At 40.3% G+C, this 18,839-nt stretch overlaps 1 protein-coding gene across 2 annotated transcripts in view; it reads left to right on the forward strand.

Annotated features, from left to right (window-relative positions):
- COL4A5 (collagen type IV alpha 5 chain) overlaps positions 1–18,839 on the forward strand; it is a gene marked incomplete at both ends in the record, with an annotated part of 331,327 nt that overhangs the window by 192,764 nt on the left and 119,724 nt on the right. For both annotated transcript variants that reach the window (XM_081115359.1, XM_081115360.1), the window contains 10 exons: positions 61–123; positions 5,301–5,336; positions 5,424–5,465; positions 5,621–5,713; positions 6,223–6,276; positions 6,373–6,429; positions 6,718–6,762; positions 9,553–9,606; positions 11,621–11,662; positions 14,257–14,389. In XM_081115359.1, the coding sequence (XP_080971485.1) occupies positions 61–123; positions 5,301–5,336; positions 5,424–5,465; positions 5,621–5,713; positions 6,223–6,276; positions 6,373–6,429; positions 6,718–6,762; positions 9,553–9,606; positions 11,621–11,662; positions 14,257–14,389 (619 nt within the window). The remainder of the gene's footprint in view (positions 1–60; positions 124–5,300; positions 5,337–5,423; positions 5,466–5,620; positions 5,714–6,222; positions 6,277–6,372; positions 6,430–6,717; positions 6,763–9,552; positions 9,607–11,620; positions 11,663–14,256; positions 14,390–18,839) is intronic.

An 18,839-nucleotide genomic window follows, 5' to 3' on the forward strand; every position in this document is an offset into this window, starting at 1 on the left:
AAAAGTTTCATCCATCTGTTTAGTTGATATTTTTAATCCTTTTTGCTTCCTTTATAACAGGGCCCAGCTGGTCCCATTGGTTTACCAGGGCCAATTGGTTCTCCAGGACCACCAGGTTTGATGGTAAGCTTGCTTGTGTAATTTTATTTCTCCTTCTTTTATTTTTATTTCCTTCTTTGAAAGTGTAATGCATTTTCAATCTTTACAATCTAGAATAATCTTACTAATGAGAGATTTAACAATGTCATCATGAACAATATATGCTAAGTAATAGCTCCATTGTATAGATGGGAAAAATTAGGGTCACAAAATGAAAGACTTAAAAAAGTATTTTGCTGTTACCTCTTGATATGTCAGTGTTGAAGTCGATTCTGGCCATTTCATGAAGTCTTCCACAACGGTTCTCTAGTAAATAAAACATGTTTCATCAAAATGAAGTTTTCTTTTTAAAATTTTTATTGATTTTTTACAGAGAGGAAGGGAGAGGGATAGAGAGTTATAAACATCAATGAGAGAAAAACATCGATCAGCTGCCTCCTGCACACCCCCTACTGGGGATGTGCCCACAACTAAGGCACATGCCCTTGACCGGAATCGAACCTGGGACCCTTTAGTCTGTATGCCGATGTTCTATCCACTGAGTTAAACCAGTTAGGGCTAAAGTTTTCTTTTTAAGAGGAACAAAAAAAACGGTATTTACACAGAAAATCATCTCTGATTTCTTAGGGTCCTGTGACAGAATTGTAGGCCTGTTGAGATTAGTAAACACTCTGCAGTGGGATAAGAATGTGTGTACCTCAGGGAAAAAGCAAAAACTTCTAAAGACTGAATGTGTGGGCAGACTATTAATTTACTATCTCTATGGATACTCATCTTTTTTACTATAATAAATTCTTAGTATTTTCACTCCAGAAATACTCAGGTTTAATTCAACTCATGTTTTGGACTTACAGCTTTGCTGTTGCCCTCTTAAAAAGGCAAGAAAATTGTACTTCAGTCAAAGTAATTTCTGAGGTGCTACTCTATCATCTTCCATGTATTTAAGTGACAGTTTTCATTATACCGTTATAGATGCTACATTTTTGCCTATGACAATTGTTCCTCTATTGTTAAATAACAGAAGAATCTATCAGAAAAGATTGTGATTACTGATTTCCTGGAAATATTTTTAAAGATGATTAGAAACATCCTTTATTTAGTTTGTTTTAGTTGTAGACATGCTGCAAAATATGAGACAGGGCTATGAAACTTTTTCTTAATTCTGTTGTTATAACATTGGTATACACTAAGTGTGTTGTTATACCTTGCATTTCCCTAACTTTTGTGGCACATAACTTATTCATTCTGCACTTCTAAATGTCCTTTCAATTAACCTTGATTCAATGGGTGAAGCCAAGACTTAGAAATGCCACCAAAGTACAATATGTAAATAAATAGGTCCCTTGATATCAAGAGGTGACACACTTGGGCAAACAAATGTCTATTTAACTTTTAAAACCTTGTAACATTCTCAAATATACAAAATCAGATCACATAAAAATAAAACTGTACTAAAATATTTAACACTAAAGGCCCAGTGCATGGATTTGTGCACTCATGGGGTCCCTCAGCCTGGCCTGTGCCCTCTTGAAATCCAGGAAACTTTGGGGGATATTGGCCAGGTCTGTAGGGACCTGACCAAAAGTGGCAATCCAACATCCCCTGAGAGATGTAGGAAGTGGAAGGCAGCCAGGGAGGAACCCAAGCCAGGGCTGGACATCATGCTGCTCCCACTCATCCTGGCCACACTGCGCCTGCTGCCACTGCTGCTTGGTAGTGCTACTGCAACGGCAGGAGAGGCTTGTGCCACTGAAGTGGCATTCGCCAACCATGAGCCCAGCTTCTGACTGAGCATTGCTCCCACTGTGGGAGTGCACTGACCACCAGGGGGCAGTTCCTGCATTGAGTATCTGCCCCTGGTGGTCAGTGTACATCATAGCGACCCATCAATCAGTTGTTTGGTCACTTAGGCTTTTATATATAGACTAGAGACCCGATGCATGAAAATTCATGCACTGGATGGGGGTCCCTCAGCCCAGCCTGCCCCCTCTCAGTCGAGGAGCCTCAGGAAAAGGAGGCGACCAGGCGATCAGGGGAAGGTGACTCGCCATCACACCTCTGCTGCTGCCACTGCCAGCTGTGTAAGCCTCGGCCGGCCCTGTCACCTGAGCCTTGGGTGGCCCTGGGCACCTGGGCAGCCACCATTTGAGGCTTGCTTGTGCCTCGGGCTGGCCCCGAGCAGCTGGGCAGCCAACATCCGAGGCTTGCCTGCCCCTCAGACGTTGGCTGGGCTGCTGCTATCCAAGGCTTGCCTGTGCCTTGGGCTGGCCCTGGGTGGCTGGGGGACTGAGGGGACTGGGGTATTCCAGAGGCATACACGTGGAAAGGCCGGGCCTGCCTGGGGGCAGGCCCGACCTTGCCATGCTCCTGCCACCACAACAGGGCTGAGGGGACTGGGCGCTGCCATCTTGTGGCTGTGGGCACCACCATCTTTGAGTGTGTAGCAATCAATTAGCATATTCCCTCCTTGTTGGCTGTGGGTGCCGCCATCTTTGCGATAGCGTGAGGGTCAATTAGCATATTCCCTCTTTATTAGATAGGATGTTATTTATTTATTTATTTTTATTTTCTCTTACTCTCCACCTTTTTTATTATTCAAAAATCAAATATATTATATTTAAATCATCCACCCTCAGTTTTTATTAATGTACCATCATTTTCCCAAGATATGAAGTTTCAGAATTTCTTTGGAATACTTTTTCATGGTTCTAGGTTTAACAAAACTGTTGAAAACTTAAATTCCACTCTAGCTCCCTGAATTCTCAAGACAGTTGCTAATGTAAATATATATAGATAGATAGATAGATAGATAGATAGATATAGATATAGACATAGACATAGACATAGACATAGACATAGACATAGACATAGACATAGACATAGATATATAAAAGCCTAATATGCCAAGTGTCCCCTTGGGAGTCTGACCAGGAGACCAGGAGTTCGATCACTCGCTATAACATGAACTGACCACCAGGGGACAGCATGGAATGAAGGAAGGCCCTGGCCAGCAGCCAGCAGCTGGGGAAGAAAGGCCCCGGCTGGCAGCCAGAAGTCAGGGAAGGAAGGCCCTAGCTGGCAGCCAGAAGGCCCTGATCGGCCCTGATTGCTGGCCAGGTCTAGGGACCCTACTTGTGAATGAATTTTGCTCACTGGGCCTCTAGTTTTAATAGAAAATACATAGTCAAAATTTTATATTGCTTTTGTATGCACATAGTTTAAAGATTGCTTTTGAAACCTAGAAATAGACCCAAGCCATTATGCTCAATTAATATTTTACAGAGGCAAGAGCATAAAATGGAGTCATGACAGTCTCTTCAATAAATGGTGCTGGGAAATTTGGTCACATTCATGTAAAAAATGAAACTAGATCACCAACTTACACCATACACAAAAACAAACTCAAAATGGTTAAAGGACTTAAATGTAAGAAGAGAAACCATAAAAATCTTAGACTCCATAGGCAGCGAAATATCAGACATATGTTGTAGCAATATCTTTACTGATGCAGCACCTGGGGCAATGGAAACTAAGGAGAAAATAAACAGATGGGACTACATCAAAATAAAAAGCTTCTGCACAGCAAAATAAACCATCAACAAAACAACAAGAAAGCCCACTGCATGGGAGAACATATTTACCAATATTATCTCTGATAAGGGTTAATCTCCAAAATTTACAGGGAACTCATACAACTTAACAAAAGGAAGAGAAATAATCCGATCAAAAATGGGCAAGGGACCTAGACACTTTTCAAAAGAGGACATACAGAAGGCAGAGAGGCATATGAAAACATGCTCAAAATCACTAATCATCTGAGAGATGCAAATCAAAACAACAATAAGGTGGAATCTCACACCTGTCAGAATGGCTATCATCAACAATTCAACAAATGACAAGTGCTGGCAAGGAGGTGGAGAAAAAGGAACCCTCGTGTACTGCTGGTGGGAATGCAGAATAGTGCAACCACTGTGGAAACCGGTATGGAGTTTCCTAAAAAAATTAAAAATGGAACTGCCATTTGACCCAGAAATCCCACTTGTAGGATTATATCCCAAGAAACCAGAAATACCAATCAGAAAGGATATATGCACCCCTATGTTCATAGCAGCACAATTTACAATAGCTAAGATTTGGAAACAGCCTGAGTGCTTATCAGCAGATGAGAGGATTAGAAAACTGTGATATCTACACAATGGAATACTATGCTGCTAGAAAAAAGAAGGAACTTTTACCATTTCCAACAGCATAGATGGAACTGGAGAGCATTATGCTAAGCAAAATAAGCCAGTCGGAGAAAGATAAATATCACATGATCTCGCTCATATGTGGGATATAATGATCAACATAAACTGATGAGCAAAATAGATCCAGAGACAAAGGATTGTGAGAGGGAGGTTAGAAAGCAACCAAAGGACTTGTATGCATGCATATTAGCATAACCAATGGACACAGACACTGTAGCAGTGAGGGCTTGCCCTCGGGGGTGGGAATGGCCTGCGGGTGTCAATTGGGGAAAAAGGAGGCATATGTAATATTTTAAACAAAAAAAGAAAATGAAAAAAAGATTGCTTTTGTCAATAAAACTATACCATCTTTCACAATATTCTAAACAAATTAAGAACTGTGATATAGAACAAAAATTATACCTGATAAAACAGGAACCAGCACAGTAGGTAATATTATATCAAAAAAAAAGTTTTAATGGTCTCAGATATATACTCAACAACTAAGCATACACTCAGGGAAACAAAAAATCAAAAGCAAATGAAACAAAAATTATGACACAAATGACCGTATCTATAATTCCACTCAATCTTTAATTATGGACAAGTCCTGTAAACACATCTTTTTAGAATTAGAGAGTTAATTGCCTTATGTTACCTAAATTGACCTATAATTCTGACATGAGAAATTTGATGTTTGTTGACATTAACTTTTTTACTTATTTTGGCACTGGTGTCTATATCCATCCTTGAATGTCTTCCCCTGCCCACTCGTATCCTGACATGAGAATTCTCCACATTGATCTACTTTGTTTAAATTATTTAAAATGTGTGTCTGACTAGAAAGCAATGAGGAAAAATAGAAAATATTATTTTGAAGGGCGTCCTCAGTCCTCATTTTTTTATGCAACAAAATAATTTTTAAATAAACATTAATATAACACTTGTTTTCTTTTCTGTGTCTTCAATTCTTAGGGCCCTCCTGGTCCACCAGGACTTCCAGGACTAAAGGTATTTTCTTTTTCTTTACATCTTTTATTTGGTGTGGATTTTTTTGTTATTGTCAATGAGATTTTAAACTGAATCCTATTTCTTCAGGGTAATATGGGCTTAAATTTTCAAGGACCCAAGGGAGAAAAGGTGAGTAAAGATAAAAGGGGATTATTCATCCCCAAGTTTGTTCCTTTCATAGTTATTTGAACTTGTCATTTTGCCCCTTGTCACTTTGCTTACATGTTATATTATTTTCTGTGTAAATTATGAAATATCACATTCTTATTTTATCTTGCAAATAGGGTGAGCAAGGTCTTCAGGGCCCTCCTGGGCCACCAGGGCAGATCAGTGAACAGAAAAGACCAATTGATGTAGAATTTCAGAAAGGAGATCAGGTGAGTGTGTGGAGAGAAAATCAATTAGCAACTGCTATAAAAGTGGTATTCCATTAAAATGCATTATAAGCTCTAAATGATTACATTATTCTAAAAATAACAAGGATTTGAGATAATTAAATGTTTAAAGAACTTTACTGATGTATAATATACTACATACTTTATAATCCATCCACTTAAAATGTAAGATTACATTTTCTAGTATATTTACAGGGGGGTATCTGTAATACTTTCAACAAAAAAGATAAATTTTTAAAAATCATTAATACTCTCATTTTAAGTATTATCTTGTTATTTATCTCAAAATTTGACTTGACCATACACTAAAAATTAAATTAAGTGAAAAAAGATGGTCCATTTGCCTAGCAGATTTCGATTTTGAATTAAAAACATCCTGTTATCTTTGATTATACTACATGAGTCTATAGTTCAGCTTCATAAAAGCATTTCAAGCTAGTTGTAGTATTAACAGTATTAATAGTGCTTTCCTTTCCTCTACTACTACATAGGGACTTCCTGGTGAACGAGGGCCTCCCGGACCTCCAGGGATGCGTGGTCCTCCAGTAAGTAACCTAATTTTTTTTAGCATCATTTAATGTAAATCGGTATTAATATATAGCATTCCATGAACCAATGTAAAACTATTTTTGTGTGTCCAGGGCCCTCCAGGTGGTGTGAAAGGTGAGAAGGGTGAACAAGGAGAACCTGGCAAAAGAGTAAGTGTTATAATTACTAATACTCTGAAAATTTTTTTTAAATATTTGAGTATAATTTCATTCTTTCCCTTTAAATCCTATTTTTATTGCTTCAAAATGTCACAAATGAATACATAAAATATTATTTTATTTGAATGTTATAATATTGAAGTCTATTTATTTATTATAATATTGAAGTCCAAAACATCTACCTAATATAGTCCAAGTCAGGAATAAAGGTTGTTATGTTCTTTAATCTCATACTTCTTAAACAGCAAGTTTATATTCTTGCATTTCTTTGAATCCTAGGGTAAACCGGGCAAAGATGGAGAGAATGGCCAGCCAGGAATTCCAGTGAGTAAAGTACATTACCCCAGGGGAAAAAAAAGGCAAGGTCAGGAAGCAGGATAGCAGAGAGGCTTATATTTGGAATAGTTTAAATGAGTGGAAATTACTCTTTTTCTTTTGAACATGAATTTGAAATTCCTGTTTTTGTGTCAGATTTTTTTGAAACCAAAATCTGATTCTGTATTTTATTTTTTAATTAAATTGATTGCAGTAACCTTGATTAATAAAGTTATATAGGTTTTAAGTGTATAATTCTATAATACATCATTTATATATTGCATTGTGTATTTATCACTCAAAGTCAAATTTCTCTTCATCACCATATATTTGACCCCCTTTACCCTTTGCTACCTCCCCCAAGCCTCCTTCCCTCTGTTAATCATCATACTATTGTCTGTGTCTATGAGTTGTTTTTTGTTTGTCTTCATTGTTCATTATTTCTTTTTGTTTTATATTCCACTTATGAATGAAATCATATGGATCTTGACTTTTTCTGTTTGACTTATTTCACTTAGCGTAATATTCTCAAGATCAATCCATGTTGTCACAAATGGCAGTATTTCATCTTTCCTTATTGAGTAGATTCCATTGTATGTATGTGTATACACACACACACACACACACACGTATGTTTTAGCCAGATTTTTAAACCAGGTTTATTGAGATATAATGTTCGTACTGTAAAATGAATCATTATTAACATACAGCTATGTGTGTATTGACAAATGCATATATCTGTGTTACCAACTCCATAATCAAAAACAATTCCATCATCCTCAAAAGTTTCATCACACTCCTTTTTTTCATAGTCATCCCATCCCTTCCATCCCAAGTTAAGTCTCTGGCAAAAATTGATCTGTTCTTGCTCTAACTGGTTTGGCTCAGTGGATAGAGCATTGGCCTGCGGACTGAAGGGTCCCAGGTTCGATTCTGGTCAAGGGCATATACCTTGGTTGCGGGAGTGTGCAGGAGGCAGCTGATCGATGTTTCTCTCTATCCCTCTCCCTTCTTCTCTGTAAAAAATCAATAAAATATGTTTTTTTTAAATTGATCTGTTATTTATCCCTACAATATTACCTATTCCATAGTATCATACAAATGAAATCATATTGTATATAGACTTTCAAGTTTATTTTTCAGTTTCACAGTTTACATTCAATATTATTTTGTATTAATTTCAAGTGTACAGCATTGCAGTTAGACAATCATATAGTTTACAAAGTGGTCTCCCCAATACTTTAAGTACCCACCAGCACCATACATAGTTATCACTCTGTTCTCTGTATCTATGAGTCTTTCTCTTTGTTTATTCATTTGTTTTGCTTTTTAGACTCCACATATGGACCTAGAGCAGTGATGGTGAACCTTTTGAGCTCAGCGTGTCAGCATTTTGAAAAACCCTAACTTAACTCTGGTGCCGTGTCACATATAGAAATTTTTTGATATTTGCAACCATAGTAAAACAAAGATTTATATTTTTGACATTTATTTTATATATTTAAATGCCATTTAACAAAGAAAAATCAACCAAAAAAATGAGTTTGCTTGTCACCTCTGACACGCGTGTCATAGGCCCGCCATCACTGAACTAGAGGGTATTATACTAAATGAAATGAGTCAGACAGAAAAAGACAAATACAACATGATTTCACTTCTATGTACATAGCCTTTTAAATTAGTATTCATTTACATAGCATAATGCATTGTACTGTGTATCAATAGTTCAATCACTTTTATTGATGAATAGTATTTGTTTGTATGGGTGTAGCAAGACAGACTTATTCAATTGCCCATTGAAGGGTATTTTGATTGTTTCTGGTTTTGGCCATTATGAATAAAATTGCTAAAATCATTCACATACAAATTTTTTGTATGAACATAAGTTTTTTAAGTAAAAGTTTTGACAGATAATTCAAATTACTAAGAAATGGAGAAACATTTAAAACATGTCAGTCCAGGAACATTATTTCAAGCAACCTTAGTATTAAGAGTATCCACAGTAGATATTAAAAGAAGTTTTCAAGGACAGATAGGAAATTTGATGACATTTGGAGAGAATTTCAAAGGAAAAGGATTATTCTTAACAAGACTGGAAGTTGGAAACAATAAAATCACATAAATTTACTTAGATGTAATTCTGCTGAACAGGCAGTCCACAACTTATAAACTACAGATTCACAAATGGCTTAAACATATAAAATGGTATAAGAGGAGGAAAATTCAGGGCCTCAGTTCCTGTTTTTCTGTTTTGTTTTGTTTTGTTTTGTTTTGTTGTTGTTTTTTGAACATTTTTTCTTTGTTTAATGATTAGCAGCCATGATATTCAACAATTTGCCTGATGGTTTTCTATAGCTATACCCAGGGAAAAGGCTGTTCTCGGCGGTATTGGGAGAACTCAAATTAGGTCAAACAAAGGTAGTCTTGCCAGTGGAGTCTTTTGGGTAACCATTGTACAAGTGAAATAATGACACTTCTGTGGGAAAGGGTCTTTGAAGAAGCTCCAACCAAGTTTTTTTTTTTTTTTTTCTCTTCCAGTTGTTGCCAGGCTACTGTTTTTAACCTTAAGTATTATTGGTTTTCGAAGCTACTGAGAAGCTAAGGAGGGGTGATGGGAATAGATAGAGCAAATTAAAAGGTCACTTGTTTTCAATAAATGCTTCCTGGATGGCTGCAAGTCTGGTTAATTTCTAGAGTTCTAAAAGGTTTGACTCCAGCTACTTTTTTTTTTTATGGAGGAGAGGATTTGGAGATGTCCTTCATTTTTGCTGATGCCATACTGTCCTCTGTGTTTTAAAGGGTTTGCCTGGTGATCCTGGTTACCCTGGTGAACCTGGAAGGATTGGAGAAAAGGTAAGACTTTTAATACTTCGAAGTGACTGATTTTATCCTAGTTATAATAATAATTCATTTCTCTCCCAAGACTGAGTTATAATTGAAAAGTTCTAAATAACTAGCTTTTGTATTCAAGACATACATTCTTTATCCATCTTTTGGTGTTGCCCTCTTTTTTCAAATACCACTTCCTCTGAATTTTTGTCTATTGTTCTAAATCACAGTCCATGAGGAATTGTTTAATTTCAGCATTTCCATTGTGAAAAGTTGATGCCTTTACTTTAAATATGTATCTGCAAAACTTTTGTTCTCCGGAAAGAAGATTCACCACTATTTTAGTGAGGTCCTCCTACTAAAAAGGCTTATAGTTGTGACTTTAGAATGTCTTCATGAAACATTTCCATTCTGTATGCAGTTATTGTCTAGGAGTCTGTGACTAATTCTTTGTTGTTTTTTTTCTTTCATTTGACTATGTAGCCTGACTGTAGACATTTATTTAGTTGCCTATTTTAAAAGTGACATTGAAAGAATGTATGAAGCACACAATTCATATATATATATATATATATATATATATATATATATATATATATATATATATCAGATCACAAAATATCCAGTTTTCCAATCTCTATGGTCTCTAGTTGCTTTGTATAAAAGCTCAAACTGAAAAGCTTTGTTTTGCAGGCAAGGTGTTACAAACTTAAGTATTCTGAGGCCACTATTTAAATGGTGGTTTATCTCAAAATTAGATCTGAGTTTTATCTTCAAATAAGAGGCACAAGTAGAATAAAGGAAATTGCATATATTCAGAGAATACGGTTGTTTTTCAAGTATTAAGTAAAAAGTTATAGGACAGAGTAACTTTTTCCATTGATTTAAAAGAGAAACGTAGATTGATTGTCTCCCATAAGTGATCAGACCTGTAGCCTGTGTATGTGCCTTAGCTGATAATCGAACCTACTACCTTTTGGTGTATAGCCGATGCTCCAACCAACTGAGGAACACCAGCCAGAGCTAGGACAGAACAACTTTTTAAAGTAAAAAGAGCTTATAGGTAGGTTTCTATTAAGTCTAGAACAAGAGTAGAGTTGTGGGAGAGAAATCTATTCTTGGGTATTGGCCAGTAGAGTAACAATTGAATACTGTGTTCTTCATGCTGTTTTAGCTAGTGGTTAAGGGTAATAGTTTTGTTTGAATTTGTTTTTCATTAACTTCTAAGAGCAAAGTCACAAAGTAACTATGATTTATTAGCTATTCCTGATTATACTTAAGTCCATTAGCTAGAATATATCTGTCAATAATGGAAATTACACTAAATTTTTGCCTTTGACAAGGTTTATGAAAAGGAACATGGCTAAATATATAAATACGTAATGGCTTAAACTAATTATATTGGTACCAATTTTTTTTATTCAGTATCATCTTCATAAAATATTTACAGTTTCTTAGAAAACAGGAATTTTAAAATTAAAGGATGTTAGAGCTAGAAATATCTTAGAATCCTGCCCTATAGATAAGACAGAGAAATTAATTTACAGTGGGGCCTTGACTTACGAGTTTAATTCATTCCATGATGGAACTCATAACTCAAATTACTCGTATGTCAAATAAAAAAGTGAACGAGTGAGACACGTGATGCTGGGCTGATGTTGTGGTGCTCACTGTGAAGTTCGCTGCGCCAACTAGCGGTGTGGTATCTGAAACTGGCTCATAACCTGAATTTTAGTTCGCAACTCAAAGCAAAAAATTGGCCAAGAGATGGCTCGCATCTTGAAAACTCATTAGTTGGGACACTCCTAAGTCAAGGCCCCACTGTATTTGGTCAAGATTGTATAGCTAGTAAATCTGAAATAGCATCACAGATCTTCTCAGGCTTATCGCAAAACTGTTTTATGTATCTCATGATATAGTTTTTGATATATTTTATTTTGGATTTCTGGGACTTTGTGAATGTTATCTGTTATGCTTTTGAAGAAATGAATGTTTCAATGTGATTTTCACTAACCTATTTTAAAATTGTATTAAACAGGGCCAAAAAGGTGACATTGGCCCACCTGGCCCTCCTGGACTTGTAAGTTTTTTTAGTCTTCATTTATCAAATGTATTAATGAATTTTCATTTTTGTGCCTTAATTATATACTATGTACCCTATTTCTAGTGGAACACAAAATTCCTAGTCATTATCAACTTCTACTGTCTTAAAAATTTTTACATCTAAAAATGTTATTGATGTTGACCTCAAAGTCTATGTATTGTTCTGTCTGTATATTACATCTCCACAGTAAAGCTCCAAAATTATGAGTTTGGGTTGTTATGCATCATGATTACCAAATAATTTCTCAAGTAACCAGCAGGTGGTGCAAGTGTTGCTTACAAAGTTTCAATAAAAGAAACTTGGGGAACTAGGAATTGGTCCTTTCCCCTGCAGAGCTCAAGATAAAGAAGAATTTAGTCTAAGGAGGTTTTCTCAATTTTTAATTGTCTGAGTCACACCTCTTTTTCCCCCTGAGTGTGTGCTTCTAGGGACCTTTAATAGCAAATGTAGCAAACTGCTTCATGAAATACTAATTGGGGGATTTAGAGATTTTTTGTCATGTTTGCATCCACCGTGAAATTTAAATAAAATATACTTTCATTTCATTAAGAATAAAATATCATGTTGCAATTTGACAGATTGGTTTTTATTTGGCTAAAATTTGGTAAGACTCTTGATTTTAAACTGTATTAAATCTGCTATGTGCAAGTGCCATGAAACCTATGTACTCAGATAAAATTATATTATTTTTCCCATAGTGAGCTTCAGATATTGATACTTAGTACCTTATTAAATCTAACAAGGATATACTTTTAAAAATATTATATAATTTTATTCACTTTAATTTTAAAATCAGTTTTAGTACTCTAATAAATCATTTCTTTATCAAATAAGATGATTAAAATTTTGATGAATATCAGAAGACATGAAAATTTTGAGAATCAGTTCTTTCCAGCATCTCACTTTCCCCTTTGAATTGCTATCCCAATTCTAGGTCCCACAACTTTCAGTGTTCTTTTTTCTGAATGTTTCTTATGTCCAGTGAAATATCACACTTTGCCAGTAGGTGTTGATTTGTACATTGGACAGATACTTTCTTAAATCTAAAGCTTACTAACCTTTCTAGCTTTATGAGCTTAATTTCTTTGTGTTTAGATTTTTTAGTATGAAATTTTTTTTTCTAATTTTTTATTGATTAAGTTATTACGTATGTGTCTTTATCCCCACATTATCCCACATAACCCCCACTCATCCCCTCACCCCCCTGTTGTCTGTGTCCATTGGTTGGGCCTATATACTTGCATATAAGTCCTTTGGTTGATCTCTCCCCCTTACCCTCACCCTCCCCTACCTTCCCTCTGAGGTTTGATGGTCTGATCGATGCTTCTCTGTCTCTGAATCTGTTTTTGTTCATCAGTTTATGTTGTTTATTATATCCCATAAATGAGTGAGATCATGTGAAATTCTTTAGATGCTGAGGTTCTAAGAAGACAGAGAGAAAAATAATAATCAGTTCATTGGTTTTAATCAATAAAGTCTTCCTGGAAGAGATGAGTTTTCTTTATCTTTTTTTTTAAGAGAAAGAAAAAAATGGGTTGATAAAGGGAAAGGTTGGAAGAAGGCATTATTGATATTTTAAATTGCATATCCTATCAGATGGAATATGCAAATTAACCATCACTTCATGACAAAGATGGTGGCACCCACAGCCAATAAGGAGGGAATATGCAAATTAACATGACAAAGATGGTGGCGGCCAGACCAGGACACTTGCATCGCTATGGTAACGATGCATGCACTCTGCCGTGCCCGCCTCCAGGCCTCTGGGCAGTGTGCGAAGGCAGAAGGCAACTCTGGGCTGGAGCGAAGGTGGTACTGACAGCCAGGGGAAGGAAGGCCTATTTTTGCACAAATCTTCATGCATCAGGCCTCTAGTTAAAAAATTAAAAATAAAATGGCATATTCAAAACAAAGACAAGGATGTGCAAGTTGCATGAAGTGGTTATAATCAGATAGACCTCACTCTACTAAAAATTTATCAGTAGTAATAGCAGGAGATAAAAAAGGGAAGAAAGGTATGGGAAAAGTGACTTGACAGAGTACAGGGTTAAAAGTAGCATCAGATATAGTAAGAAGTAGTGAAAAATTTTTGAGTCTTTAACCACAGAAAAATTAGGTTTTGAGGAAGCATATCCTAGCAATAGATTTGGATTCAAGAGGAAAAGTTCAAAAGTGCTTCTGTTAGTCCAAGTGTGAGGTAAGGATAGTAACTGTGGCAAAGTAAAGAAGAGGGAACACTAGAGAGACATTTACAGTAAAGACTGATCAGGCTTAGGTTAAGTGATTGCAATGAACTGAATGTGAATTACAAGGCAAGATACACTAAAATAATGATAGCTCTATATTCCTGGAGCTCAGGAGAGTGGTAATATTATAACTGGTTTTGGACAATTTCTAATCAGTTGAAGGAGTGATATAGAATGTGACTCAATCTTTGTAATGGTCAATGATTTTGCATCTCAGCACTTTGTGAAAATGATGACATTATAATCATACATAGCTGCTAGGTTATCTTCTGGAGAATGAGATTCTGCTTTTTATGAGTTCATTTTCTTTCTTTTATAATAAAGGTAATTCCTAGGCCTGGGACTGGTGTAACTGTAGGAGAAAAAGGAAACATGGGATTACCTGGCTTGCCTGGAGAAAAAGGAGAGCAAGGATTTCCTGGAATACAGGGTCCACCTGGCCTTCCTGGACCTCCAGGTAAAAGGGACTATACTAATGCTCTTGTGTTTGTGTTATGGAATTGGCACAAAAAGGTAACAGTCAAGCACTCAGAGGTTTCAGGAGAGACCTTTAATCAAGCAGCACTGCTGGCTCAGGGGATACAAAGATCCAAAGCTTGAAGAAGTGATACAATGAGATTGCCATATCCTAGCTAATAAAGAGTAATATGCAAATTGACCATCACTCCAACACACAAGATGGCCGCCCCCATGTGGTCACAAGATGGCCACCACAGGATGGCCAGCAAGGGAGGGTAGTTGTGGGTGACCAGGCCAGCAGTGGAAGGCAGTTGGGGGGGACCAGGCCTGCAGGGGAGGGCAGTTGGGGGCAATCGGGCTGGCAGGGGCACAGTTAGGTGTCAATCAGGCTGGCAGGAGAGGAGTTAGGGGATGATGAGGCTGGCAGGAAGAAGTGGTTAGTGGCAATCAGGCAGGCAAGCAAGCGAGTGGTTGGGAGCCAGCAGTCCTGAATTGTGAGAGGGATGTCTGGCTGCCCGTTCAGGCCTGATCCCACTGGACATCCCTCAAGAGACCCCAAGATTGGACAGGGTATAGGCTGGGCTGTGGGACACACACACACACACACACACACACACACCCCGTGCACAAATTTTGTGCACCAGGCCTCTAGTGTGTGTGTGTGTGTGTGTGTATCCTATCTAATAAAAGAGAAACATGGTAATTAGCGTATGACCACTACCCTTCCCATTGGCTAATCAGGGCGATATGCAAATTAACTGTCAGCCAAGATGGCGGCCGGCAGCCAGGCAGCTGGAAGTGAACATGAGGCTTGCTTGCTTCAGTGACAGAGGACTCCAACGTTCCCCACCTGCCGCTGCCGGCCTCTGAGCTGCAACTCTAAGCAACTATGTTACAAATATAGAAGCTAAACAAAAGCCAAGAAACCTGCTTTAGTCCACCAGGCTTCAGCCAGCAGGATGGCAACATTGTTTCAAATACAGAAGGTAAAAAAAGGCCAGAAACCTGCTTTCAGCAGCAGAGGCCTAAGAGCTGGAGCCAAGCCTCAGAGCTAAAGCTGGCCCAGAATAAAAAGAAAAAAGAAAAAAAGGAGCGGTTGGGAGCTTCAGTCACCTGCCAGCCGGAAAACAGCCCTCAGCCCCTCACCCAGACTGGCCAGGCACCCCAGTGGGGACCCCCACCCTGAAGGGTGTGTGATCAGCTGCAAACAGCCATCATCCCCTCATCCAGGTTGGCCAGGCACCCCAGTGGGGAGCCCCACCCTGATCCAGGACACCCTTCAGGGCAAACCAGCCGGCCCCCACCCCTACACCAGGCCTCTATTCTATATAGTAAAAGGGTAATATTCCTCCCAGCACCGGGATCAGCGGAGCCGCAAGGCCTCCAAGCACCAGGATCAGCGTGACAGGGGGCAGTGCCCAAACCCCCTGATCGCCCTGTGGCTCTGTGTGTGACAGGGGGTGGGACCACAACCTCCCTATCGGCCCTGCTCTGTTCATGACAGGGGAAGGCGCCCCAACCCCCTGATCAGCCCTGCTCTGTGCCTGATAGCGGGGAGCTCCCCATCCCCCTGATTGCCCTGCAGCTCTGTGTGTGACAGGCTGCAGTGCCCCAACCCCCTGATCGGCCCTGCTCTGTGTGTGACAGGGTGCGGCGCCCCAACCCCCCCCTCCCACAGGCCCTGCTCTGTGTGTGACGGGGTAGAGCCATAACCTCCCCATCAGCCCTGCCCTGAGTGTGACAGGGTGCGGCGCCCCAACCCCCTGATCCACCCTGCTCAGTATGTGACAGAGGGTGGTGCCCCAACTCCCCTATTGGCCCTACTCTGTGAGTGACAGGGGGGAGCTCCCCAACCCCCTGAGGGGCCCTGCTCTGTGAGTGACAGGGGGGAGCTCCCCAACCCCCTGATGGGCCCTGCTCTGTGAGTGACAGGGGGTGGCGCCACAACCTCCCCATCAACCCTGCCTTGAGTGTGACAGGGGGCGGTGCCCCAACCCCCCAATCGGCCCTACCCTGAGCGTGACTCAGGGTGGCATCGCAACCTCCCGATCCACCCTGCTCTGTGCATGACAGGGGCAGCGGCCCAACTCCCCAATCAGCCCTGCTCTGAGCCCGACCAGGGGCTGTACCTAGGGATTGGGCCTGCCCTCTGCCACCCGGGAGCAGGCCTAAGCCAGCAGGTCGTTATCTCCCAAGGGGTCCCAGACTGCGAGAGGTCTTAGGCAGGCTGAGGGACCCCCCCACCCCGAGTGCACAAATTTTTGTGCACTAGAGGCCGGGTGCACAAAAATTTGTGCACTGGTGGGGGGTTGGGTGAGGGGGGTGGGGGGTGTCCCTCAGCCCCACTTGTGCCCTCTCACAGTCTGGGACCCCTTGGGAGATAACCCTCTGCTAGCTTAGGCCTGCTCCCCGGGTGGCAGATGGCAGGCCGATCCCTAGGTTTCAGGGGGTTGGGATGCTGCCGCCGGTCCCACACAGGGCAAGGCAGATTAGGGGGTTGGGGCGCAGCCCCCAGTCCCGTACAGGGCAGGGCTGATTAGGGGGTTGGGGCGCTGTCCCTGGTCGCGTACTTGGCAGGGCTGATCAGAGTGTTGGGGTGCCACACCTGGTCGTGTGCACACACACACACACACACACACACGTGTGGCCTGGTGCACGAAATTCATGCATAGGAGGCTATGTCCCTCAGCCCATCCAGCACCCTAAACCAGCAGTCAGACATCCCTCTTGCAATCCGGGACCACTGGCCTCTAACTGCTCACCTGCCTGCCAGCCTGATCACCCCCAAATGCCCCCCCACCAGACTGCTCAGCTCCAACTGCCACCCCCTGCCGGCCTGCTCCCCCCCTCCCAACTGCCCTCCCCCGCCATCCTGATTGCCTCCAACTGCCCTTCCCTGCTGACCTGATAGCCCCTAACCACCTCTGCCTTGGCCCCGCCACCATGGCTTTGTCTGGAAGGACGTCTGGAAGGTCTCCCAGAAGGTCTGCCAGTCTAATTAGCACATTACCCTTTTATTAGTATAGATATTTCTAGGTTTCTTTGTATTCTATGTGTTTCCTAACTACCAGGCTTTTGTGGTGGCCTTCACAGCCCCTCCTGAGTCAGTTAGAAAGGGGAAGTTAGATTGTATCTAAATGCCTGTTCTGGGTAATGCCTCTAGCTATGCTGTTACATTCTTTTGTTTATGGCCCATTGTAAATTGGGAGTAATTAGGAAAATAGGTCTTGCAAGACCAGATTGTTAAGAAAGGGCTGTGACTTAATCATAGGCTACCAAGAATGTACTGATTAACAGATTCAGGCTTCTAGCCTTTCTATATCCTTTCTCATTTGTACCTTCTTTACTAATCCACATATACAATATTATCACACTAGTTCCAAGTTGAACATGGCAGTAGAAGACATGAGTATTTTTTAATTGACAGAAACTTCACTTTTACTATAGGCTTTCTCAACAAAACAAACGACAAGTGTTGGCAAGGCTGTGGAGAAAAGGGAACCCTAGTACATTGCAGGTGGAAATGCAGACTGGGGCAGCCACTGTGGAAAACAGTATGGAATTTCCTCAAAAAATTAAAAATGGAACTCCCATTTGGCCCAGTGATTCTGCTTCTAGTAATATATCCTAAGAAACCTGAAACACTAAACACAAAGGATATATGCATCCATATATTCATAACAGCACAATTTTTAATAGCTAGGACTTGTAAACAGCCTGAGTGCCCATCAGATTAGTGGATAAAAACACACACACACACACACTTTAGTACATTTATACAATGGAATACTACATGGCAATAAAAAAAAGAAAGACCTCTTACCATTTGCAACAGCATGGATGGACCTGGAGAGTATTATGCTGAGGAAAATAAGCCAGTCAGAGAAAGATACATATCACATGATCTCACTCATATGTGGAATCTGTTATGCCCAGATTTCAAGACCCCCAAGAGCCCACCAGGGACCCAGCTGAGTCCAATGCAAAAGCAAAGAATCTTTATTTGAGCTAGCTCGAGCTCCCCATCCACCACACTCACTGACGCAACGGCAAGCCAAGTGGCAGAGAGGTCAAACTCTGTGTGGAGAGAGGTTTTATAGAGGGGGTTGGAGTAAGGGGAGCAGAAAGGACTGTGGGCCCTGCCAATTGGCCAGGCACAAGTCGGAGTCTTGTTACACAGGATGTGGTCATATCTATGGTGACTTCCCTTGATTGTCATTGGTTGTCATTGGTTAGTTTAAAGAAGTCCTGGGTGTGGTTAGCAGAGGCTTGGGCTTCCGGGAAGAAGCCTTGCCAAGCACATGGCCAAGGTAAGTTGGAGGGCGTAGCCCTTACCCTGGGGCAAGATGGAGGGCATAGTCCTCGCCCTTTCATTCCCCCCTCTGTCTTGGAACTTCTGGCTCAATCATGAGACGGACTGCATTTCTATTCCACTGTTGCTAGAGGGG

Source organism: Myotis nattereri (assembly GCF_964212035.1).
Source record: "Myotis nattereri genome assembly, chromosome: X".
NCBI classification, from domain to species: Eukaryota; Metazoa; Chordata; class Mammalia; order Chiroptera; family Vespertilionidae; genus Myotis; species Myotis nattereri.